The sequence below is a fragment of the Pygocentrus nattereri genome, chromosome 17 (genome assembly GCF_015220715.1).
Source record: "Pygocentrus nattereri isolate fPygNat1 chromosome 17, fPygNat1.pri, whole genome shotgun sequence".
In the NCBI taxonomy this organism is placed as follows: Eukaryota; Metazoa; Chordata; class Actinopteri; order Characiformes; family Serrasalmidae; genus Pygocentrus; species Pygocentrus nattereri.
In genome coordinates this window covers 11355299-11382405 of record NC_051227.1, presented here as the reverse complement: position 1 = coordinate 11382405, position 27107 = coordinate 11355299, and the positions used below count along the sequence as shown (strand labels likewise).

General features: G+C 40.7%; 1 protein-coding gene and 1 long non-coding RNA gene across 4 annotated transcripts in view; one reads left to right on the top strand and one right to left on the bottom strand.

Moving 5' to 3' along the window:
- The window catches only part of LOC108411355 (NACHT, LRR and PYD domains-containing protein 12-like), a 34712-nt gene extending 9452 nt beyond the window's left edge, over positions 1-25260 (bottom strand). The window contains exons 1-8 of one of the 3 annotated variants that reach the window (XM_037546730.1): positions 24935-25250; positions 21298-21400; positions 20171-20266; positions 19513-20034; positions 14641-16590; positions 10583-10756; positions 9919-10092; positions 5765-5938 (exon numbers count right to left, since the gene is read on the bottom strand). In XM_037546730.1, the coding sequence (XP_037402627.1) occupies positions 5765-5938; positions 9919-10092; positions 10583-10756; positions 14641-16590; positions 19513-20034; positions 20171-20217 (3041 nt within the window). In that variant the 5' untranslated portion in view covers positions 20218-20266; positions 21298-21400; positions 24935-25250. Of the gene's footprint in view, positions 1-5764; positions 5939-9918; positions 10093-10582; positions 10757-14640; positions 16591-19512; positions 20035-20170; positions 20267-21297; positions 21401-24934 lie in introns of all 3 variants that reach the window. The other 2 variants (XM_037546729.1, XM_037546731.1) reach the window with 2 other exon arrangements.
- LOC119265773 lies at positions 25189-26505 on the top strand. The gene is made up of 2 exons (XR_005131731.1): positions 25189-25320; positions 25569-26505. It is a non-coding gene; the product is annotated as an uncharacterized LOC119265773 (long non-coding RNA).
- The last annotated feature ends 602 nt before the right edge of the window (positions 26506-27107 follow it).

Genomic DNA, 27107 nt, shown 5'->3' with positions numbered 1-27107 from the left:
AGAGTTCATTCCCGCTAATCTAAGTCATATTCCGACACCAAAAACTGCAAGAGCATGGCGACACTTAGAGCATCTTGCGGAGGAGATCGCGCCATTGATTGAGTGTGATGTAGGACTGCTCATAGGTTACAACTGCCCACAGGCGTTGTTACCCCGAGAAGTTGTACCAGGTAAAGACAATGAGCCATTTGCTCAAAAAACAGATCTTGGATGGAGCATAGTCGGTTGTGTTAGCCCATGTGTCGACTATGGTGATGCCATTGGGAGCAGTCACAAGATCATCACGAAGTTCGTGAAACCTCAACTCCAAACATCTAAGAACCTCACAACCGAAGTGAAATACATATACCGAACTCAGGTCAAAGAGTTCATTTCTCCACCAGATGTGTTGAGACTGCTGGAGTCTGACTTCAGTGAGAGAAGAGTTGAAGACGCAAAGTTATCTCAGGAAGATTTGCGTTTCATAACCATAATGGAAGAAGGAATCAAAATTAAAGCGAATGGCCACTGTGAAATGCCACTCCCCTTCAAAACGGATCAACCAAACCTCCCAGATAATAAGGTGTGTGCAGTTCACAGGCTCAGATGCTTGAAACGGAGATTTGAAAGAGATAAGCAATACCAAAAGGACTACACAATCTTTATGAATGAAATCATAACAAATGGGGATGCAGAAAAGGTCCCAGAAGAAGAAATCAACAGCAGTCCTGCGTGGTACATTCCACATCACGGAGTGTACCACCCATACAAACCAGGAAAAATACGGGTCGTGTTCGACTGCTCGGCAAGGTTTGATGGTGTGTCATTAAATGACTATCTGCTCACGGGACCAGAATTAACAAACAGCCTGATAGGTGTTCTCTGCCGCTTTCGTAAGGGACAAGTCGCCATAATGTGCGATATCGAGCGCATGTTCCATCAATTTCACGTCAAACCAGAGGACCAGGACTACTTGAGATTTCTCTGGTGGGATGGTGGAAACTTCCAGGCCCAACCATCAGTCTATCGCATGCGAGTACATCTATTTGGAGCTGCGTCGTCGCCTGGTTGTGCAAACTTTGGGTTGAAGCATGTCGCTGCCCAAGGGCAAGGTCATTACAGTGAAACAACTATTCAGTTCATCGAACGAAATTTTTATGTTGATGATGGACTGACAAGTGTTGCAACCAAAGACGAAGCTATAAGGTTGGTGAAAGAAGCAAGGGAACTCTGCAGTGCTGGCAAACTGAGAATTCACAAGTTTGTTTCCAACAACCATGATGTCCTTGCATCCATTCCAGAGGAGGAATGTGCAGATTCAGTAAGAAACCGCGACATGGCGCTTGGAGGGTCACAAATTGAGAGAGCTTTGGGAATCAAATGGTGTGTTGTTTCAGACCAGTTCCACTTCAGAGTGATTGTGGATGAACGCCCACTCTCTAGAAGAGGAGTTTTATCAACTGTGGCATCCATCTATGACCCTCTTGGGTTTGTGGCACCATTTATTCTGGTCGGGAAGCAAATACTCAAAGAGATGTGTCGAGACAAGATTGGATGGGACGAGCCATTGTCAGAAGATCTCAAACCACGGTGGGAGTCTTGGCTGTTGGATCTTAAGAATCTGACTGACATTAAGATTCAAAGATGTTATCTCCCAGAAGGGTTTGAGAAAGTTGAAAGATATGAATTGCATCATTTCTCAGATGCAAGTGTTAAAGGTTATGGTGAATGTTCTTACTTGAGAGCAATCAGTGTATCAAACCAAGTCTGCTGTTCCCTAGTTATTGGCAAGGCCAGGGTGACTCCTACAAGGGTCACCACAATACCCAGGCTTGAGCTGTCAGCAGCTGTTATTGCTGTACGAACTAGTGACCTGCTTAAAAGGGAAATGGAAGTTCAAGCCCAAGAATTCTTCTGGACGGACTCAAAAGTCGTTCTTGGATACATTAACAACGATGCTAGACGGTTTCACATATTTGTGGCCAATCGTATTCAACGTATACAAGAAGGTTCCGATCCAGATCAGTGGAGATACGTGTCCTCTGAGGACAACCCTGCTGATCACGCATCACGGGGTTTGACAGCAAAGGGACTAATTACTTCCAACTGGCTCACTGGTCCAGATTTTCTCTGGCATAGCAAACTTCCTGCTTATGATGATAAGGTGGGAGAGTTGGGAGCTGAAGATCCAGAACTTCGCAAAACCTTCGTCCATAAGACACTGACGACAGAAGATTCGCTGCTTAATCATTTCTTAAAGTTCTCAAGCTGGACAAGACTAGTTAAAGCCATTGCACGACTCATGCGATGCGTCAAGGAGGTCAAGGGTCTGGTGTCTAGAACCAACGAAGTCACCAGTCTTGAGGAAAGAAAAGAGGCGGAGCTTTTCATCATATCTACCGCCCAAAAGGAAGTGTTTTCTGAAGAAATCAAAGATCTAAAATCCAAAAAGGAGATAACAAGGGACAGCACAAATAGGCTGCACAAACTGAATCCTTTCTTGGATGAAATGGGTGTGCTCAGAGTAGGAGGTCGGCTGGAGCGCTCTGATTTACATGCACACATTAAACATCCAGCAATCTTGCCAAGCAAAACCCACATATCACAATTACTGATTGGACACTTCCATCAAAAGGTTCATCACCAGGGACGTGGGATGACCTTGAATGAGTTACGATCAAACGGCATTTGGATAGTAGGCTGCAGTCATGCTGTGTCTTCCTACATTCACAAATGTGTCAAATGTAGAAAGTTCCGAAGAAATGCTGAAGCTCAAAGAATGGCAGATTTACCACGTGAAAGAGTTGAAACAGCGCCTCCCTTTGCCTATTGTGGAATGGACTGCTTCGGCCCATTTTACATTAAGGAGGGAAGAAAGGAACTTAAACGCTATGGTCTACTCTTCACTTGCCTGTGCTCTCGTGCTGTGCACATAGAGCTACTTGATGACATGACAACTGACGCTTTTATTAATGCTCTGCGAACATTGATTGCCATTCGTGGAAATGTTCGGCAGCTTCGATCAGATCAGGGAACCAACTTTGCTGGAGCAAGACGAGAGTTCTTGGAATCTGTAAAGAAAATGGACCAAGAAGGCCTAAAACAATTAGGTTGTGAATTTGTCATGAACCCAGCATCTGCTAGCCATATGGGTGGAGCCTGGGAAAGGCAGATCAGGACGATAAGGAGTGTGCTGACGTCCATCCTAGATCATTCGTCCAAAAGACTTGACACTTCATCCTTGCGTACATACCTTTATGAAGTTATGGCGATCATAAATAGTAGACCATTAACAACTCACCTGCTCAATGATCCCAGTTCTCCACAACCTCTTACACCGAATCACATCCTGACTATGAAGTCTTCAGTGGTCTTGCCACCACCTGGTGAGTTTGTGAAAGAAGACCTTTATCTTCGCAAAAGGTGGCGCAAGGTGCAATACTTGGCCAATGTATTTTGGACCAGATGGAAAAGGGAATACTTGCTGAATCTTCAGCAGAGAAACAAATGGTACAAGACACAGAGAAATGCCAAGGTCAATGATATTGTGATTCTGATGGACAATAGTCTACCCAGAAATGAGTGGAAGCTGGCTAAAATCACTAAAGTGTACCCTAGTGAAGATGGAGTCATTAGGAAACTCGAGCTGTTAATGAGTGATGCAGCACTGGATGACCAAGGAAAAAGAGTTAACAAGCCAGTATACCTTGAGAGGCCTATTCACAAAACAGTTACTCTACTTGAAGCTGAATAGTGCAGAACAATAGTTTGTTAGATCTAAAACATCATTTACATTTTTATTTTTCCTTTGCATTCAGGTTTAGTTGGAAATCACCAGTGATTTGGTGGGAGTGTGGCTGCCGTCAGTGGCAGTCATACAGTTTGTTAAATTCATGATTGAAGTAACAATAAATAAGTTCAAGTAAGGTAAAATAATGTATGTTTATTAAAATCTGATTGTAATATGTATCGTTAAAAATTGCATGTTTAAAGGTTCTACAAGTGTTTCCAGGGTGGAACCAATGTTTAATTTGCTGTTTGGGATAGAGCGATATTTTCAGTTACACGCTACACTCGGTAGAGGGCAACGTGTTTTTTTTTTCTCTCCGTACGCTAGAGATTTGGAGAAGCGTGCGGCGAAGTTTGACTCTTGGTTAAAGAAGACATTCCGAGATGTGTTTTTGTTAACCCTTTCAAGTTAATGCGGCCAATGAGGTATGCAATTTGTATTTTAATGTGTGTGTATCGGAAATAAGATGTTTATCTGTGAAAGACTTGTCAAGTTTCTGTTAGTTACGTGGCCTCAAGGACTATACAGAATTTACTGATGTTGTTTGTAAGTCAAGCCACTGATTTGTGAATATTTTATGTTGTTGAATCATATTCTTATTGTCTATTCTCTATGAGAATCCCTTACTGTATGAAAATGTATTATTTTATGTTTGTACAGTTCTCACGGCATCGTTAGTGACACCTGTGTCCGATTAAATGCCAGTAAAAATCAGGAACGCCTTGTGTCCGTTTTTCAACTTGGAGGGAGTTACAATTAGGCTACAAGTTTGTTTGTGTCACAGTGGATTATCTTTGGTTAGCTGTTCCAAAATAAACCGATTTCTTATAAAGTTGTATATAACCATTGCCTGTGCTTGCTATTGGGAGAAAATACATGATCAGGCATAACATTATGACCACCTCCTTGTTTCTACACTCATTGTCCATTTTATCAGCTCCACTTACTATACGGGTGAACTTTGTAGTTCTACAATTAGAGATGGCAGTTCATCTGTTTCCCTGCATACTTTTTTAGCACCCTTTTACCCTCTTCTTCAGTGGTCATGGACCCTCACATAGCAGCTACTATTTGGGTGGTGGATCATTTTCAGCACTGCAGTAACACTGATGTGGTGGTGGTGGTGTGTTAGTGTGCGCTGCGCTGGTCTGAGTGGATCAGAGTTTTCAACAACTCAGTGTCACTGCTGGACTCAGAACAGTCCACCAACCAAAAGTATCCAGCCAACAGCATCCAGTGGGCAGTGTCCTGTGATCACTGATGAAAGACTAGAGGATGACCAACACAAACTGTGCAGCACCAGATAAGCTATCGTCTCTGACTTTCCCTTTACAAGGTGGACTGACAAGGTTGGACTGTCTGAGTGGACAGTGAGTGGACACAGTGTTTAAAAACTCCCCTGTCTGATCCACTATGCAAGATCAGTGTACACTAACCAGCCACTTTATTAGGTACAACTTGCTAGTAAAAGGTTGAACCCCCTTTTGCCTTCAGAACTGCCTTAATTCTTCGTGGCATACTTTCAACAAGGTGTTGGAAACGTTCCTCAGAGATTTTGTTTATTTATTTGAGTTACTGTTGTCTTTCTGTCACCTGGAACCAGTCTGCCCATTCTCCTCTGACCTCTCACATCAACAAGGCATTTTTCGTTCACACAACTGCCACTCACTGGTTACTTTCTCTTTTTTGGACCGTTCTCTGTAAACCCTGGAGATGGTTGCGCGTGAAAATCCCAGTAGATCAGCAGTTTCTGAAATACTCAGACCAGCCCGTCTGGCACCAACAACCACGCCACGTTCAAAGTCACTTAAATCCCCTTTCTTCCCCATTCTGATGCTCGGTCTGCACTTCAGCAAGTTGTCTTGACCACCTCTACATGCCTAAATGCATTGAGTTGCGGCCATGTCGTTGGCTGATAAGCTATTTGTGTTAACAAGCAACTGATCAGTACCTAATAAAGTGGCCAGTGAGTGTGTATGTTCATTTAAAGCTCACCTGAGTGTCTCCAGTTTACAATATGAACTCTTTACTCCAGCAGACAGCAGCTCCACTCCTAAATCCTGCAAGTCATTGTTGCTGAGGTCCAGGTCTTTCAGGGAGGAGTTTGCAGATTGTAGAGCTAATCCCAGATTTTCACAAGCAATCTTTCCAAGACCACAGATACGGAGTCTGCAAACAATCATTTCAATGTTCTCAAAGAAGGATTTCTGAATAAATGAAATCATATAATTTAGATAACACAATACAGGAATATATATGTGTTTCTTTATTTTACTTGTATGGTTCAATTAAGAGAATCATCTCAAAAAACAAAATGCAATGATGAGCAGCTGAAATCCTATGTCAACTAAGAACTGCACATTTAAAACAATATCAACTGGTATTCTCAGTTCCCAAATGCTTAAAAAGTTGTTGTAAAAACTTCTATTGCTTCTTCTCTCCTCTTTGTTCCATGAAAAATAAACTGGACTACCTCTGGATTCAGCAATCTACCCAGTTTGAGTTCAGTGACTGCTGTATGTTCGTTTTTACAGAGACATGGTTGACGAGTTCCACTCTGCACTCATTCACATTGATGGCCTGCTGTGTTTCCGTGCAGACAGTGATGCTGAACTGTGCAGTAAGACTCTAGGATGGGGCCTTTGTTTACATTAACAATGAATCATGTAAAATGTGCAGAGAAGCAGCAAATTACGGTGACTCCATCAACCTAGAGGAGTATACAGAATCAGTGACTGGCTACATCAGTAAGCGCATTGATGATGTTATTGTTTCCAAACTCATCACAACACACCCCCACCAGAAGCCATGGATGACTGCAGAGGTGCACAACCTGCTGAGAACCAGTGATAAGGCCTTTAAGTCAGGGGATAAGGCAAGCCTTAGAATAGCAGGAGCCAAGCTTTCCTGGGCCTCAGAGAGGCAAAACGCACCTACCCAAAGAAAATCCATGAACATTTTCAAGACACTGTTTACATATGGCACATGTGGCAGGGCACCTCCACTTGCTTGTGACTGTGATGCTTCCATTCCAGATGCACATAATAACTTCTGTTTGGTTTAAAGCACAGAACAGCATGATGGCATGGAAGACCACACCTCCTCCAAATGAACAGGTGTCTATGTCTGTCCACTGCTGATGTGTGGAGAACTCTACACAGAGTCAACCCACAAAAAGCCCCAGGATCTGACAGCATACCACGCAGAGTGGTCAGAGAATACACTGAACAGCTGGCTGATGTTCTCACAGACATATTCAACACTCTCTCTGAGCGCTGCAGTGGGTCCAACATGCTTCAAGTCCATCACCATCATCCCTGTCCCGAAAAAGTCTCTAGTGTCCTACCTCAATGATTACCATCCCGTTGGATTCACTTCCATCATCATTAAGTGCTTCAAGAGGCTTGTCATGAGGCACATTAAAGACCATCTCCTCCCTTCACTGGACCCACTGCAATTTGCATATCACCCCAACCAATGATGCCATCTCTACCACACTCCACCTGGCTCTCACCCACATGGTCAACAAAGACGACACCTATGTCAGAATGCTGTTCATAGACTTCAGTTCATTTTCAACACCATCATCCCTCAGCGGCTGATTGGAAAACTGCACCTTCCTGGGCCTGAACACCTCCCTTTGTAACTGGGTCCTGGATTTCCTGACTGAGAGACCTCAATTAGTCAGGACTGGTAACATCTCCAGCAATACCATACTGAGCACCAGTGCCCCTCAGGGCTGAGTGCTTAGTCCACAGCTGTTTACTCTGCTGACTCACAACTGCACTGCAAAGCACAGCTCAAATCACATCATCAAGTTCACTGATGACATGACTGTGGTGGGTCTGATCAGCCAGAATGATGAGTCAGCACACAGACAGTAGTTGCAGCGGCTAACGCACTGGTGTAGAACCAAAAACCTGTCTCTGAATGTGGAAAAAACTAAGGAGATGGTTTTGGAGACACTGCGTCTCCAAAGCCATCAACATTTTTGACGACCCCATCCATCACTCATACTGACTCTTTTCACTACTGCCATTTGGCAGAAGGTACCGAAGGATCCGTGCCATCACTGCCAGACTCTGCAACAGTTTTGTTCCTTAAGCAATCAGGTTTTTAACACAAGCATGACCGAGATTTCAGGATCCTCAGGAAATCACCCCTCCTTCTTGCCAGCAATTAGCAGGACCATAAGTCAACTTTTATTATGTTAATTCACAGAGAAGCACTCCAGAAGGCCTACTAGTAATATCTGTCTTTCTCTCCCTATGTCTGTAAATATATAAATATGTAATTACACTCACAACAACAATCAGTATATATCCCCATATCATTATCATCAGTATATTAGATTTTCTACAGTAAATTAAAAATAAAAATGTTTTGCACCGTATGCATTTGTTTTATCATTATATATATATATATATATATATATATTATAAATACTGTTTTAGGATACAGTTATACTACTAAATTTGCCAAAATTAGGTCGACAGTATTAGCATTGTCTGTCATCATGTGAACCTTGCTAGCTGGCTAGTTCACTCCGACCTAACCAACAGTATGAACGACTGACTGAATGAACTAACGAAACAAAATTAAACTCGAAACTCGAAAGGAAATGTTGAAATTATGTTAAACTGAAACAAGGAAATACTGTGAGCGTGTTTTATTTACACAGAGAACAATGGAAATGCGCAAGTAATTTGCGCAACTACACGCCCTTATTCCACTATGTCATGTCCTGTCTGTGTCTAATGTCTGTTTTAGATATCATATTTATTTTATTGTTTCTAGTTTAATGTTTTGAAACACTTAACATCTGCATGGTTGCACTTTATACTGTCTATTTTGTTCCATGTTGTACCTTCTTCCTGGAGGAACATACACTATATTGCCAAAAGTATTCACTCACCTATCCAAATCACTGAATTCAGGTGTTCCAATCACTTTCATGGCCACAGATGTATAAAACGAAGCAGCTAGGCATGCAGACTGTTTCTATAAACATTTGTGAAAGAATGGGCCGCTCTCAGGAGCTCCGTGAATTTCAGCAGGGTAACGTGATAGGATGACACTTCCTCGATACTAAATATTCCACAGTCAACTGTCAGTGGTATTATAACAAAGTGGAAGTGATTGGGAACGACAGCAACTCAGCTACAAAGTGGCAGGCCATATAAAATGACAGAGCAGGGTCAGCGGATGCTGAGGTGCATACTGCGCAGAGGTTAACAACTTTCTGCAATCAATCACTACAGACCTCCAAACTTCATATTGCCTTCAGATTAGCTCAAGAACAGTGCATAGAGATCTTTATGGAATGGGTTTCCATGGCCGAGCAGCTGCATCCAAGCGTAACATCAGCAAGTGCAATGCAAAGCAGTGAATGCAGTGGTGTAAAGCGCCACCACTGGAGTGATGAATCACGCTTCTCCATCTGGCAATGTGATGGATGAGTCTTGGTTTGGTGGTTGCCAGGAGAACGGCACCTGTCTGACTGCATTGTGCTAAGTATAAAGTTTGGTGGAGGGGGGATTATGGTATGGGGTTGTTTTTCAGGAGTTGGGCTCAGCCCCTTAGTTCCAGTGAAAGGAACAATTTCATGCTCCCAACTTTGTGGGAGCAATTAGGGACTGGCCCCTTCCTGTTCCAACATGACGGCGCACCAATGGACAAGGCAAGGTCCATAAAGACATGGATGAGCGAGTTTGGTGTGGAAGACCTTGACTGGCCTGCACAGTCCTGACCTCAACCCGATAGAACACCTTTGGCATGAATTAGAGCAGAGACTGTGACGGCAGACATGCAAGTACTTTGGGCAATATAGTGTAATTGTACATAGATTTAATGACAATAAATGCCCCTTGACTTGACTTGACTGAAGTGTTGAAACACAGTGGTAAACAAGCCCCCATCCAAACTTTGTGGAATATGTTATTGGCATCAAATGCAAAATCAGCACATATTTTTCAACATTTGATATTTTATCTCTATAGAATTTTCCTTTAAGAATATGGTGTAAAATGAATAAATAAATAAAATAACAGGCATTTTATTCTCTTATTCTGTTATTTTGCATTAACAGTTTATTGGACCTTATCAGCTACACTTATTTACACTGAGGAAATAATTCAGAGAAAGTTCACCTGAGTGTCTCCAGTTTACACTGTAAACTCTTCAGTCCAGCAGAGAGCAGCTCCACTCCTGAATCCTGCAGGTCATTGTTACTCAGGTCTAGCTCTATCAGATGAGTGTTTACTGATTGTAGAGCTGATGACAGTTTTTCACAGGAGTTTGTGGTGAGACTACAGCCAACTAGTCTGTAAGAGCCAGAATAAATACAATGTATGATGTAATCGGGGCTTTAAGACAACTACTTTCATTTCCACTTTCTACTTTGTTCTACTGCTTTTTTTACATTCAGAAATAGTATACTAGATGTCCATAGCCTCATTATTCATCCATGTGATCCTATTTAAAGCAGCACACCTAGCCATACTTCTCTCTAAGAGGCTACCTGTTTAGTAGCATAAAAAGTGAAATGCTACAACAATCCAGCAAATATAGTTAAGCTCAGTAGAGATCTCACACTGTACTGATTTCTGAATAGCAAAGAATGTTGTTTTGATAGCAAATTGGTGCATTTTTATTTTTCAACAATGGCTAAAAAAGAGATTCAGTAAAATCCTAAAACCATATGAAATAAATATAAAAAATGATACAATCTTATAATATCATTATTGTTAGGTTACAGTTTATTATGATGTGTCTTTTTTATTATTAAAAAATGAATTCACAAAAAACGTTCACCTGAGTGTCTCCAGTTTACAGCATGAACTCTTCAGTCCAGCAGACAGCTGCTCCACTCCTGAATCCTGCACATTATTGTTGCTGAGGTCCAGATCTCTCAGAGGGGATTTCACAGATTTCAGAGTTATGCAGAGAGTTTCACAAGACTCTTGGGTAATATAACAGCCATTTAGCCTGCAAAAAAATAATAAAACACAATTCAGCAGCAGCATAAAAGCTCAGCATCAATCAGAACATACTAGTTCAGCTCTGCGGCCCTACTACTGACTGCCATACAATCCTAAAGAATAAAAGATCAACCTCTATGCTTAAAAGGGTGGCAAAGTGTTCTTTTTTTCATTTTGCTCCTTCTTTCTGATTGGGGGTGTGTGGAAGCCAGTGGCACAGGATACTTTGGTGATTTTAGCAAGTTTTGTAGCAATTTTTATCCAAGCAGACAGTATCACTGATTTTTCCATAGATTTACTCTGCATATCTGTTTGTCTTTCAGATCTTGTTTTCACGTTAAAAGTCCACCTTAATGTCTTTTTCTTAATGATACTTCAGACAGTAAAAATTACAAACAGCAAGGGTTTTGATATAATTATAAAGATAACTGACTCTTACTTTGTAAGACTCAATTATGTTTTGCTTCAGATCCTAAGGGGCGTTAAGGGTTGCAGACTACACCTCAATTACTTTACATTAAATTAATGTTAAACATATAAAAAAGTAAAGTAATGATGATCAAATGTGCAAAATTTGGACACCACACACACCTTATAGCTCGCAAACACTTTTTATCCGGCTAGGAGACTAATGCCGAACACTTCTCGTTCTGTAATAGTCTTGATCCTTCTAGCATGCACTGCATGCTTCAAATCTACCCACAGAATTTTAATGATGTTGGTGACTGTGGGGGTCAATCAAAACGTTTCAGCTTGAGATTCTTTATGTGCATGTCGTGGAAATGTATTTAATAGTGTTGAAATATGCCTTTTGAGCTATTATGCTTAAGGATGATTCTAAATGTCACAGTGGCCGAGAGGTAGCGGGATTGTTCTGTGTCTCTGTGATAAATGGAAGTGACTTCGCTATGAGAACAGAAGCGGAGTGTGAAGATAGAGGCAGCAAGGCAGTGGCGCCCAGCCATAAGGCTACGGGTCGAATCTGGATGTTTTGCTTGGCGGCTCGCTGTAAACAGGTCGTATAAGATAAACATGTAAAAGAATTGTGTACAATTGAGAATAATGCTGACTAATGCTTACTGCCATGAAAGGAACGTAAGGGCGGGGGAATGACAAGGGTATAAGAAGCACAACACACAGCTAGGAAAGATATAGGAAAGGGAGAGAGAATCCATTTTTTGTCATGTTGGCTTTTTAATAAACTTGTTACTCACTTTGATACAGACTCAGAGGCTCAAATTCATTTTTCTGTCACGATTTTCCACCACATGTATTATGTCCATTGTGCATTTTAAGGTATGTTTTGGGTCACTTCCTGTTGTAGAAGCCAGAGCCAGCCACCAGCCTCCTTTCAGCTTCGTTTTTATGAACGACTGCATTATATTTCCTGACAAAATTTCCTGATATTCAACGGAATCCATTTTTCTAAAGACTGTGCAATGTTTCCTGTGCTGCTGCCTCCCACACGGCCCCAAAGCACAACAGATCCACCCCTATACATAACAGTTATTTTTATCAAAACCAGCTCCATTTTACTTACATTTAGGGATCATGGCCAAAGAGGGCTATTTTACATAGAAAAATTATATTTTTAAAAACGGTTTCCAGCAGATACTTTTTTCACTTAAAAAATTAGCAAAATATGTACAAACCTAATTCCTAAATTCACATTTATTTGTATTTAATGTTTTATTTAATGTTTTATCTTCTTGTCTTTTGTAAAAAGCAGCTATTCTGAAATTTATGCTTGCAACACATCGCAAAAAAGTTGGTAAAGGGGCAGTTTAGCACTAGGAACATTGTTAAATGTGCTGGAAACATTTTAAAAGAGGAGATGCAATCACGCTTGTGTGATAATAAGAGCATTCAGGAAAGGCCTAGTCCTTCATGAGCAAAGATGGGCCAAGGTTAACCACTTTGCCAAAAATCAGCAAATAGTCTACAGGATTTTAAGTATTTCACACTCTATGGTGCATAATACAGGGAGATTCACTCGAAAGAGGCCCCGAAAATTCTCCTGTTAGGATGAACCAATTTAAACCAAAAAAATACGCTACATATCTTGGCATATGTGTAATCGATTGCATTACATGCAATGCTGGAAGTGATCTCTGTTTTCTGCCAGACACATGAAGGGGTACAAGGGTTTGCACCCAGAAGTTGCAAACGGAGGCTGAACATCACAGTGGCTGTCCGGCACCTACCTCATCGCTCCACTGCAGGATCATCCCAGCTTGTTTGAAGCTCCTTATACTGAGGAGCACATTGCACCCTTTCCAGTGAATCTCCCTGTATTATGAAAAGATTCAGGGAATCCAGAAAAATCTCTTTGCTTAAAAAGCAAGTTCAGAAACATGCAGCATGTGTTTCAGCAGCGTAGTTGTGTAATCAGAGAGAGTGGATCCGAGACTGGCACTTTGAAAATTAGATTTTTGTCAGTTTGTGTCTTTAGTCCATAAAGAATTACTAAGTGCAGATAAAAGGAACTGTGATGTAACACAGTGATAAACCCACTTCCCATGTTCCCAACTTTTTGGAACATGCTTTAGGAGTCATATTTGGAATAAGTGTATATTTAAAAATTTCATCAGGTATACTGTCACGGTTGGCCCCTCCCACTACTCCATGTGCTCCTTTGTTTTGGTCTTCCATGTGTGTTTGTTTTGGTTTTCAAGTCCTGCCCCTTGTTTGGTTACTCCTCCCCTGATTATCTCCACCTGTCCCTCGTTATCCCTGTGTATTTAAACCCTATGTTTGCCCCTTGTGTTTGCTGGTCTTTGTATCGGTCTTTGTTTGATGTATTGGTCTGTGTTTGATGTTTGCTTTGTTTCTCTGTGTTATTGATTGTCATGTCTGCCCCACAATCTCTCCGCATTGGCTCAATGACCTTGGACTGTTTTGACCACGACCCTGGATTTGCCCTCAATAAAAGTCGCTCCCCGTTGCATATACTCAAACTTCTAAAACAGAATTCATGATTCACAATTTTCTATATTAGTGACATTTCACATGCTGTGCCAACTTTTTATGGAATTGAGTTTGTAATTGGGCAAGCCCACATATTAGTAGCTCACTAATTAGTCATTTTTTTGGTTGTTGTTTAAACTGTGTATACTTCACCGTGTCTAATATGAGGCTGTAACCAGTATAAAAGAGTAATAAAATGAAAGTTAATAATTATTAAAAAGATTATTGAAAAATGAGAATGAAGTACAAAAGTCTTCATTATTACTATGCTTCTGGGTAATGCAACAGCAAAATAATTCCAGTGTAAACTTTTCAGTGCAATAAAAAATATATAAATACTAAATACTGAATGAGAATGAGTTTATCCCTTACAACTTAAGCTTTGCAAATATTCCAAGCTATGTTTGTTATTACCCAGCATGAGTCATGCTGCTTGTCTTTTAAGCTGATATTTAATCTGAGGACTTTTAACATGTGGCACCCTTATTATTCATTTTATATTTAATCACATTATTTGAATTTAACCTTTATTTTCATTTCATTTTAGTGTCATGCTATTGCTTTCTTTCTACAGTCTACCGGCCTTTTTTGGTTACAGCTAGTTTTGCCATGATTTTCTTGGATTTATTTTTAGTCTAAATCATAAAATACAGTCTTTCTTGTCCTATTGTTCCTAAAACTGAAAAGCTATATCTCAATATGTCAATATCACATTATGCCAGTACAGACCTTATGTCCTCATCCCTATATTAGAAGTTTCTAATAAAGTAGCCAAGCTACTGTACTGTCTGTAGTACTTCATAATGAACTGTAATAAGTAAAGCTTTTTTAAATTGTCTAACTGAACATCTAATGTGATCAGCCCTAATAAATCATTAATAAACAAATATTAATCTGCTGTATTAATGTAGATGTAACACTCACCAAGCTTTTCTGCAGACAGTCAGAGCTGGGATCAGTCTTCTATAACCCTCCTCTGATGTGGTGTATTTCTTCAGGTCTAGCTCATCCAGAACCTCCTCTGAGTTCAGAATCATATACACTAGTGCTGAACACTGTTCAGGAGAGAGCTTCACCTCTGAGTGTCTCTCTGAGTTTAGATATTGCTGAATCTCTCTGGAGATAGACTGGTCATTCATTTCAGACAGACAGAGGAACAGATTGATGGATCTCTCAGTGGACATGTGATGTTGTTTATTTTCACTTCCTTTGATTAATCTCTTGATGTGTTCTATGGGTGTCTCTAAGTTGATCGGTGTTGGTGTCAGTAGACCCTGTAGGAGTCTCTGGTTGGACTCCAGTGAGATGCCCAGCAGGAAACGGAGAAAAAGATCCAGGTGTCCATTCTGACTCTCTACAGCTTTATTCACTGCTTCCATCAGAACCTCATCCAAAGGAACATTCTGAGACCACTCACTGTACTGTGGTTTAAATATCTGCAGTTCCTCCATGTTGTTGCTCTCATAGCAGTGAAATACATAAACAACAGCCAGGAACTCCTGAAAGCTCAGATGAACAAAGCAGTAGACCTTCCTCTCGTAAAGCACACATTCCTCCCTGAAGATCTCAGTGAAAATCCCAGAATACACTGAGGCCTCAGTAACATCTATGCTGCTCTCTCTCAGGTCCTCTTCATAGAACATCACATTGCCCTTCATCAACTGTTTGAAAGCCAGTTCAGCCAGTTTCAGAAGAATGGTTCTGTTGGACTTCAGCAGGTCCTTTGGGTTTCTCCTCTTTTTCTTCTCAAACTTCTCATTCTTCATGTTCATCTGAGTGAGCAGGAAGTGTGAGTACATTTCAGTCAGAGTTTTAGGGATTTCTGTATGATGCTGTTTCATGATTTGCATAAGAACAGTGGCTGAGATCCAGCAGAAGACCGGAATGTGGCACATGATGTGGAGGCTCCTCGCTGTCTTAATGTGTGAGATGATTCTCTTGGCTTCGTCTTCATCACTGATCCTCTTCCTAAAGTACTCCTCCTTCTGTGGGTCACTGAATCCCAGAATTTCTGTCACACGGTTGATGTATGTAGGAGGGATCTGATTGGCTGCTGCAGGTCGGGAGGTTATCCAGATCAGAGCAGATGGCAGCAGCTCTCCTTTGATGAGGTTTGTCATCAACACACCCACTGCTGATGTCATGGTGATATCAGTTACTTTCTCACACTGTTTAAAGCTCATTGGAATTTTACTTTCATCCAGACCATCAAATATAAACACAGCTTTGAGCTGATCATAAATCTTTGGGTCCAGATCTTTGAGCTCAGGACAGAAGTCGCACAGAAGTCCATGAAGACTGTATTGATCCTCTTTAATCAAGTTCAGCTCCCGGAACGGAAGCACAAACATGAGGTCTACATCCTGATTGGCTTTTCCTTCAGCCCAGTCCAGAATGAACTTCTGCACAGAGACAGTTTTTCCAATTCCAGCGATGCCTTTAGTCAGAACACTTCTGAGCTCTGGCTCTTTCTGTCTGTTATCTTCTTTTCTTTCTTTGAGTCTGAGACTGTCAGCCTTCCCTGCTCTAATGTTCTCTTCTTGTGTTTCTCCTTCAGGACCTTGTAGAGTTTTAAAGATGTCTAAGCAGTTGATTGCAGAGTCTTGTAATTGTCTCCTGGATGTTTTCTCCATCTGTAGAACTTCATGTTCTTCATTCACTCCTTCACTCTCTCCCTCTATGATGTAGAGCTGTGTGTAAATCCTGTTCAGGAGGGTTTTATTCTCTACTGTTTTGATTCCCTCAAATAAACTCTCGTACTTGTTCTTCATGCTGGTTTTGTGTCTGTCTAAGACTCTGCGAAGAACATCATCCACTGGCTGGTGAATATCTGCCAGAGTATTTATCTGCAGTGCTCTTTGTGTGGAGTGCTGCCTAATCAGGACCAAACGCAGTAACATGAACATCATTAACACAAATAGCCATAATAACCTTCTGATTTACTATATTAAATTAGACATTTTTAATTCAGTAAATGTTTCTTTGGTTTACCTCAGGCTCCCAAGACAAACCTTATGTTACATATTCCTAGACAACTGTAATATAGCATTAATGGTTTAAACTCTTATTGTACAGGTGGGATTTCATATAGCTATTCATGGTTAAAGTTTAATGAACATGCACTCTTTTCTATATATTTATGCACAAATCACTCTTTTCACATTTTTCCAGTGTTCAAAATTCAGCACTAGAGTTTTATGTGGCAACATCACAAAATGTCATTGCACATAGTGCTAATGCCCTAAATTGCATGTAAGCACATGCTGCATAGGTGACCCACTTATTTCTGAGGAATAACATGAGTTATTTGTTTACTAATGATGGCTGATAACCTGTACTTCACTGGCTGCCTGTTAGACAATGACATAAATAATTTACATAACCATAATAATATTTTCATAATTTATTGCATTACATGTGAGATACTTCATTTGATATCTGTTTCTTTTAGTTTACCTTAGGCTTTAGACTTAATATTACATGTGTTGCACTCTTGAGTTCTCTTGATTGGTTTCTAATACTAAGAAATATTCCTAGACAGGTGTAATATCACACTAACAGTTAAACCTTTTAAATATTGTACATGAGGAAATTAATGGTCATTCACCGTTAAAGGTTAACAAACACACATTGTTTCTCTACACTTAGAGAAAATCTCACACTTTTCGCATTTTTTCCAATGTTCACAAGTCAGCACATGTGACCTCATTAGAGCAACATGAGAAAATGGCATAGCACATAATGTTAATAGCTAAATTGTATGTAAACACATTGTCATAGGTGTACCCCCAAGTACTCCAGTGAAATAATATGAGTTTTATGTTACTACATGTGATAACTGTAATACCTGTTTACATGTGATAACCTGCATTTCACTGGCTGCCTGTTACTGCGAGGACAGAGAGTGGACAGTGTTATTACCAGTGAGGAAGTGGACAGCCCAGGATGAGGGGGCTCTGCAGGCTGGACTGAAGGAGACACAGTGGAACTTGCTATGCTCATCATATGGAGAGAACATAGATGAACACTGACTGAACTGTTTCCTCAATAACTACTCCATTTCCCATAACCCCCGTCATCATGGGCTACTCAAACAGGCTAATATCAGTTTGTGAGTTCAGACCATCCCTTCAACATGGTGGTGGTAGTATGAGAGTAGACTGATTGAGGGGGGGAGAGAACTCTGAGAACTGGCTGGAGTTCTTACCAGCTTCTGCCTGTAACTAGAAGGCCAGACACTCATAGCTGTAGCAGGTCTGATGTAGGACTGAGGAACAGATGGGGTTTCGGTGGGGACTGAGAACACTTTGTCACAGGAACGGAAAGTGAGGATGTGAATTTATAGGGTGTTAGATTGAAAGAAGGAGGGGTTTCAGGCATGTTCCTCCCCCCAAATGGCAGTTATAACATAACCACATCAAGACAAAAGAAGTGGTCATGGATTTCTGGCATGTGGCACAGTGAACCCAGTCATCATCTACAGAAGATGCGCAGAAGTGTCAGTGCTCAAAGTACCTAGGGGCTACCTGAATGACCAACTGGACTGGACAGATCTGCTAATCTGTGCAGCAGCTACCGGAGTTATTCTATCAGTCTGCTGTAGTAGAATTCTTTTCTTTGCTGGGGAAACACTGTGGAGACAACAAGAACCTTAATAAACTGAGCAGGAAAGACTCTGGACTCAGTGGAGGCAGTGACAGAAGAAGATGACAGCAAATCTGCAGAACACATCCAACAATTCCACACTTCCAACCAGGCCGTGGTAACCAAGAGCCCCTGTACTCACCAGCCTATTTCACTAAAGAACTCTAGGAGGCACTATTGCCATTTAACTGAGGTGCCCTGTGAGGCTGCTTATCACCTTGCCTCAACAAGTGGAAAGGTGTTTTGAAGCTGCCACTAAGGTCAGGGGCCAAGCTTTGTCACTAATTCAATCACTGTTCAAAATTAGACTCACACCAATATCTAGATTTATATCTAGATTTTAATACTAAAGATTGAATGCCATTTCTATATAAATGATTTTTAAATAGACCAATGTAGTCAAGTGTCATTGTGTAGTTCACGATATGCCAATATTAGGAACTTTGGGCTTTAAACTTGATTTCTCTATAGCCAGAATGAACGGGGTTGTCAAAAAATCACGTCCATCACACCTGTGATGAATACAAAAATGTTCAGAACATGATACGTTTTGTCCCGTGTACAGTTTTCTCCTGAATATCACTGAAACCTCTTAATTATGAAGTCATTAAAGAGCCTTATTGCTAATATTGCTACATGCGAGCTAAAGTTATTGTGCATGAATTTCATGAAACTAAGGCTGGCTGTGGTGGTGTCCTGAAAAGTTGTGCTACCTTATCAAAATGTTCTACTGTAGCACAAATTTACAGAAATAAATACAATTACATGAATGAATTTTAAATAGATGAACGAATTTAGCTTTTTTTGCCATCTTCTTACTTGAATGTTCCTATTCCACCTTAAATGGTGCAGCAGTTGTGATTAGCCATCACAAACATTAGCAAATGGGACAAAATAATTATTTTTGCTGTTTCACAGAACCAACAGGTTAGTGTTACTCGGCTATAAAGTGGAAATAAGAGAAACCTCCTATTATCAGGCCTTTCAACTCTCCAGGAACCTAAAGTTAGCTACTTGTGAATCTTCCTGTTCCACCTTAATTGTCATAGAGAAAATACTATTCATTCTGACTACAGAGTTTATCAAAATAGTGGTATAATTTCTGTTTACTGGTAGAACTAGAAGAACTGTTTACTGGTGGCAGTTATTTACCCTGAGTCAGAGGATCCTCTCCCTCCACTGGACTGTGCTGGTAACATCATGGACCGGTCATTCTTCATAGACACACAGCTGGGTTCTCCTCCTCCGCTGAAATTATGAGGATGAGGCATGGACCGGTCACTCTTCATAGACACACAGCTGGGTTCTCCTCCTCCACTGAAACTATGAGGATGAGGCATGGACCGGTCACTCTTCATAGACACACAGCTGGGTTCTCCTCCTCCACTGAAATTATGAGGATGAGGCATGGACCGGTCACTCTTCATAGACACACAGCTGGGTTCTCCTCCTCCACTGAAATTATGAGGATGAGGCATGGACCGGTCACTCTTCATAGACACACAGCTGGGTTCTCCTCCTCCACTGAAATTATGAGGATGAGGCATGGACCGGTCACTCTTCATAGACACACAGCTGGGTTCTCCTCCTCCACTGAAATTATGAGGATGAGGCGTGGACCGGGCCCTCTTCAAAGACACAGAGCTGGGTTCTGGAGGTCCTGCACGCTTCACTCTGAGAAAAGTTCATCCACAGTGAGTTTAAAGTGCTGAGTAATTATGTTCTTCACTAAGACTCATTTATTCTGATCATAAGTCACGATTTCCTCTTTCTGTTTACTCGGGTTAAGAGCTGATATAAAGTTACTCACTTTGAATCAGAGGTTCCTCCTCCACTGCTGGAGTGATGAAGCTCCATCACTGAGGTTTACTCTCCACACACAGCAGGACACTGGAGATGCTGCTCTCTGTGAACAGATCATCCATGAACATGTATAATTACTCTTTCTTAACAAGTGAGTTTATTGTTAACAGGGCAGGAAATTTTTTTTACTAATGTTTTTTTATTCAAATGATCCAATCCATATTTATCACTACGCAAGAAGATGAAGCTCTAGACCTAGTGATCACATCGTCTGCTGCTCCAATCTTTAATAATCATAATCAGTCATTATATGATAATAATCTGCTGTGTAGAGCTCAGAATGTCCATCACACAGAACTGCACACTAGGTTTTAAATCAATTTGTACATGAATTCTGTGAAAAACTACAAAAGCCAAATAAACAGAACAAAATGCTGTAAACAATTTAAGTGAGGTGAACATCTATTAATACAGGTGAGATGTGATAAAGTGTGATGGAAAAGGAGTTTTGAATAAACAATGACATGGAGACACAAATCTCACATTTCAGCTTCATCTGCTCTCCATAATAATAATAATAATCATAATAATATCTCTGTGTAATATTGATCCAGAACTGTGTGGTCATTCTCAGGTGGACGGTGTTGGAGTATAACAGGAATCTGATCTCTCAGTACATGGTCCATCACTCTGAGCTGCTGTAGTTCAGCTGTGTACAGATGACCACTCTATTCAGAGCTAATACAGGCTCAGACTCTCTATTAGGTTCTCTTTAGTTCTACAGGACTAATCCTGTTATGGTATCTTCAGGATCTTCATATAAGAGTAGCTGACAGAAACACTCAGAGACTGATGAACTGAGCTTTTAATAAACTGTATTTACTGACAGAATCCCAGTATAAACAGACAGTAGAACTGATCACCTCTATGATCATGATAATCAATAACATTAATGTGTCTGAGGCCTGATGTTATCTAGATGGAAGGAGTTCCAGGCACCAAAGCTCCTCTCTCCATCTTCTGTAGAACCATAGTTCTGCAAAGTTTACTCTGCTTTACCTGCTGAGGTTAATCAAGTAAGTCTGGAAGTGAGGAACACTTCACGGAATCATTCATACTGTGAACTCTCTCTACCTCAGTAGAACTGTCCTCCTCTCTGGATCTTCATGGTGGATCACTGACTCTTCATGGACTTCATGTAGCTCAGATCAGGTGAGAGTAGTCTGTCTGAATAAGACTGAAACAGAGCAATGAAGGAAAAATCACAGGTGAAGGAAATATGATAATATGCATTGTGGAGTTAAAAATTAATTATGGCAGATGAACAAATGAGTCACACACAGCTCAACTACAGCATGAACTAATAAACTAGTCACCAACAGCTCAACTACAGCACGAACTATTAAACTAGTCACCAACAGCTAAACTACAGCACGAACTAATAAACTAGTCACCAACAGCTCAACTACAGCACAAACTAATAAACTAGTCACCAACAGCTCAACTACAGCACGAACTAATAAACTAGTCACCAACAGCTCAACTACAGCACGAACTAATAAACTAGTCACCAACAGCTCAACTACAGCACGAACTAATAAACTAGTCACCAACAGCTAAACTACAGCACGAACTAATAAACTAGTCACCAACAGCTAAACTACAGCACGATCTAATAAACTAGTCACCAACAGCTCAACTACAGCACGAACTAATAAACTAGTCACCAACAGCTCAACTACAGCACGAACTAATAAACTAGTCACCAACAGCTAAACTACAGCACGAACTAATAAACTAGTCACCAACAGCTAAACTACAGCACAAACTAATAAACTAGTCACCAACAGCTAAACTACAGCACGAACTAATAAACTAGTCACCAACAGCTCAACTACAGCACGAACTAATAAACTAGTCACCAACAGCTCAACTACAGCACAAACTAATAAACTAGTAACCAACAGCTAAACTACAGCACGAACTAATAAACTAGTCACCAACAGCTAAACTACAGCACGAACTAATAAACTAGTCACCAACAGCTAAACTACAGCACAAACTAATAAACTAGTCACCAACAGCTAAACTACAGCACGAACTAATAAACTAGTCACCAACAGCTAAACTACAGCACAAACTAATAAACTAGTCACCAACAGCTAAACTACAGCACGAACTAATAAACTAGTCACCAACAGCTCAACTACAGCACAAACTAATAAACTAGTCACCAACAGCTCAACTACAGCACGAACTAATAAACTAGTCACCAACAGCTCAACTACAGCGCGAATTAATAAACTAGTCACCAACAGCTCAACTACAGCACGAACTAATAAACTAGTCACCAACAGCTCAACTACAGCACGAACTAATAAACTAGTCACCAACAGCTAAACTACAGCACAAACTAATAAACTAGTCACCAACAGCTAAACTACAGCACGAACTAATAAACTAGTCACCAACAGCTAAACTACAGCACGAACTAATAAACTAGTCACCAACAGCTCAACTACAGCACGAACTGATAAACTAGTCACCAACAGCTCAACTACAGCACGAACTGATAAACTAGCCACCAACAGCTAAACTACAGCACAAACTAATAAACTAGTCACCAACAGCTCAACTACAGCACGAACTAATAAACTAGTCACCAACAGCTAAACTACAGCACGAACTAATAAACTAGTCACCAACAGCTAAACTACAGCACGAACTAATAAACTAGTCACCAACAGCTCAACTAAAGCACAAACTAATAAACTAGTCACCAACAGCTCAACTACAGCACGAACTAATAAACTAGTCACCAACAGCTCAACTACAGCACGAACTGATAAACTAGTCACCAACAGCTCAACTACAGCACGAACTGATAAACTAGTCACCAACAGCTCAACTACAGCACGAACTGATAAACTAGCCACCAACAGCTAAACTACAGCACAAACTAATAAACTAGTCACCAACAGCTAAACTACAGCACAAACTAATAAACTAGTCACCAACAGCTAAACTACAGCACGAACTAATAAACTAGTCACCAACAGCTCAACTACAGCACGAACTGATAAACTAGTCACCAACAGCTCAACTACAGCACGAACTGATAAACTAGCCACCAACAGCTAAACTACAGCACAAACTAATAAACTAGTCACCAACAGCTAAACTACAGCACAAACTAATAAACTAGTCACCAACAGCTAAACTACAGCACGAACTAATAAACTAGTCACCAACAGCTCAACTACAGCACGAACTAATAAACTAGTCACCAACAGCTAAACTACAGCACGAACTAATAAACTAGTCACCAACAGCTAAACTACAGCACGAACTAATAAACTAGTCACCAACAGCTCAACTAAAGCACAAACTAATAAACTAGTCACCAACAGCTAAACTACAGCACGAACTAATAAACTAGTCACCAACAGCTCAACTACAGCACAAACTAATAAACTAGTCACCAACAGCTCAACTACAGCACGAACTAATAAACTAGTCACCAACAGCTAAACTACAGCACGAACTAATAAACTAGTCACCAACAGCTAAACTACAGCACGAACTAATAAACTAGTCACCAACAGCTCAACTACAGCACGAACTAATAAACTAGTCACCAACAGCTAAACTACAGCACGAACTAATAAACTAGTCACCAACAGCTCAACTAAAGCACAAACTAATAAACTAGTCACCAACAGCTCAACTACAGCACGAACTAATAAACTAGTCACCAACAGCTCAACTACAGCACAAACTAATAAACTAGTCACCAACAGCTAAACTACAGCACGAACTAATAAACTAGTCACCAACAGCTAAACTACAGCACGAACTAATAAACTAGTCACCAACAGCTAAACTACAGCACGAACTAATAAACTAGTCACCAACAGCTCAACTAAAGCACAAACTAATAAACTAGTCACCAACAGCTCAACTACAGCACGAACTAATAAACTAGTCACCAACAGCTAAACTACAGCACAAACTAATAAACTAGTCACCAACAGCTAAACTACAGCACGAACTAATAAACTAGTCACCAACAGCTCAACTACAGCACAAACTAATAAACTAGTCACCAACAGCTAAACTACAGCACGAACTAATAAACTAGTCACCAACAGCTCAACTACAGCACGAACTGATAAACTAGTCACCAACAGCTAAACTACAGCACGAACTGATAAACTAGTAACCAACAGCTAAACTACAGCACGAACTAATAAACTAGTCACCAACAGCTCAACTACAGCACGAACTAATAAACTAGTCACCAACAGCTAAACTACAGCACGAACTAATAAACTAGTCACCAACAGCTCAACTACAGCACGAACTAATAAACTAGTCACCAACAGCTCAACTACAGCACGAACTAATAAACTAGTCACCAACAGCTAAACTACAGCACGAACTAATAAACTAGTAACCAACAGCTAAACTACAGCACGAACTAATAAACTAGTCACCAACAGCTCAACTACAGCACGAACTAATAAACTAGTCACCAACAGCTAAACTACAGCACGAACTGATAAACTAGTAACCAACAGCTAAACTACAGCACGAACTAATAAACTAGTCACCAACAGCTCAACTACAGCACAAATGAGTCACTCAGCTGTTAGCATTTAGCCATTAGCCGTTAGCGTCTTTTCCCCAGAATAAAAGTCTTTAAGAAGCTCATTCTGGACTATTTATAACCAAAATGCGGTGATTTACATAAATTAAAGGTCCTCCTCACATAAAAAAGCTCTGATGTCCCAAAAGCTCCAACATTTCTCTCGGTTGATAGGCTACCTGAGCATTAGCTTAGCTTAGCTTCAGTTATCTGACGTCATCAAATAGATCCTTTCAGCAGAACCTGAAACAGAACCCAGCAGCTGTTCCTCTCAGATTAGTGTGGTTCTCGCTGTTCTCCTCGGTAGACGGTGTGTGTTGATCTTCAGTAAAACCTCTGAGCTTTTCTCTGTCTAGGATTCTCTTCGCTGAACAGGCGCTGCTCAGCTTTCGCTTTCACTTTAAACCGCTTCGGTTCGGTTCAGCTCCTCCTCACCGACCAGCGCCTCCTCACCGACCAGCGCCCTGCAGCTCTGAGCCGCGGACAGAGAAAAGGTTCCAAACATGTCTGTAAGTATTGATCTGTATGATTGATTAACGCCGCGTAGGGTTAAAATAATGTATGTCCCTGAATCTCAGCGATGCTGTGTTGATCTGAGTGCTGAGTTGTTTTATCATGAATAAACAAATAAACCAATAGCAGACTTCTTCTTGATGAGGATGAGGTTCCTAATAACGGCTGCTTTAACTCCAGCGTATCGTCACTGATCTGTTGTTGCTGTGATACAGACTGAAGGGTGGTCTGTATAATTCTCCAGGTGCGTTTTTAGGGGGAAAGCTTTTACTTGAACCCAGCAGAAACAGCCAGATCATCTCCTCCTGCCATGTTCAGCGCAGAGAAGCTCCATAAACACCGGAACGCACACCATGACGGAGGAGCGCCGTGACTGACTCTGTTAGACTTCCTACAATAATCAGAGTCAGAGTCAGCCTCATTCTGATCAGCTCAGAACGACAAACACTGCTCGTTTTTCAGAACAGCTGCTGATCTGCTGATCCGGCGCCAGAGTGGAGATAATGACGCCTCCTACTGTTCAGACCGACTGAGGCTCCACGGGCTTTTCTGACCGTTTAGTTCGGTGGCGTCACAATAATCAGCGTCATCTTGAAGTCTGTTAGCGGGTGTTTGTAAAAGGGGCTGTGATCATGGCACCGTGACGTCATATGTGAAAACCTCTCAGAACATTTGCACAATACTTGGCATGTGGTGATCATCCAGCACAAACTGTAGTTATAAAGCAGGCATTCTGTGAAAACTGCATCCTTCTTATTTACAAAACTCCATTTCAGAAATTTTTCATTGCAAAACTTCAACAAACCAAGCAGTTCAGCCCATTCACACCAGCAGGACTTAATTATGGGACGGTTAAGCCTGAAACTGCATCGTACATCGAATCTATACAGCAATATGAGACCTCATTTATTGGGATAACAGGGAGCAACAGTGCTGCTCAAGAGACCTAATACCCTGAGAACAAGTGACGAACCAGAGAAAACGGGTCAAAATAAATGGGGACACAAAGTGAAATGGGCTGCCTCTGCGCTGAGCCAGTGGACTTTCAGACAGATGGTGCAGAATTGTAGTCACTTCTTTAGGTTTTGTTTTAAAGGCCTCATATTAACTGTGTGTTTTCTGTCTTACTGCAGTGAAACATTTACTGTACAAGAACAAATCATTAAAGTACTCATCTTCTACATTTTGCTTCAGTTTTATGAAAGAACTACTTCCAGCATGTTTAACATCCATAAAACTGTCATTATTAAGGTTTAAAATTCTGACATGTCCTCCATAATGTGAAATGACTCAGAAGCCCTTTAATGGCATATTCCAGCATTTGTTTTCTGTGTGCTGCATTTATCTGATTTTAGAAGATTTCAACCTGTTTTCTGAACCTAGGAAAGAACAGGAAACACTTTTTGGAAAAAAAGAAAAACACTTAAATATCCTGTTCATCTGAAAAGGATTCATACTCATGGCAGATTTGGATTTATAGTAAATGGTAATTTGAGCAGTAGTAAACCTTCTGCCTGGAAATGATAAGACAGTAAGACATTGTGTTAGAGATGTAGAGAAATGATACCAAATTTATTCATACTGTTTGAAATGTAAATGTTTGAGACAAAAAACGAGCTTCTGTATCATTTCAACAGATCTTTGTTTATCAGATGTTTATCAGATGTTCTAGAGCCTTTTAATCAGCTATACATTGAAAACAGTTGATGCAGTAGTTCTCTAGACAGTTACCAGTCAGCAGAAAATCATGGCTAAAACCAAAGAGCTTAGTCAGGACCTCTGG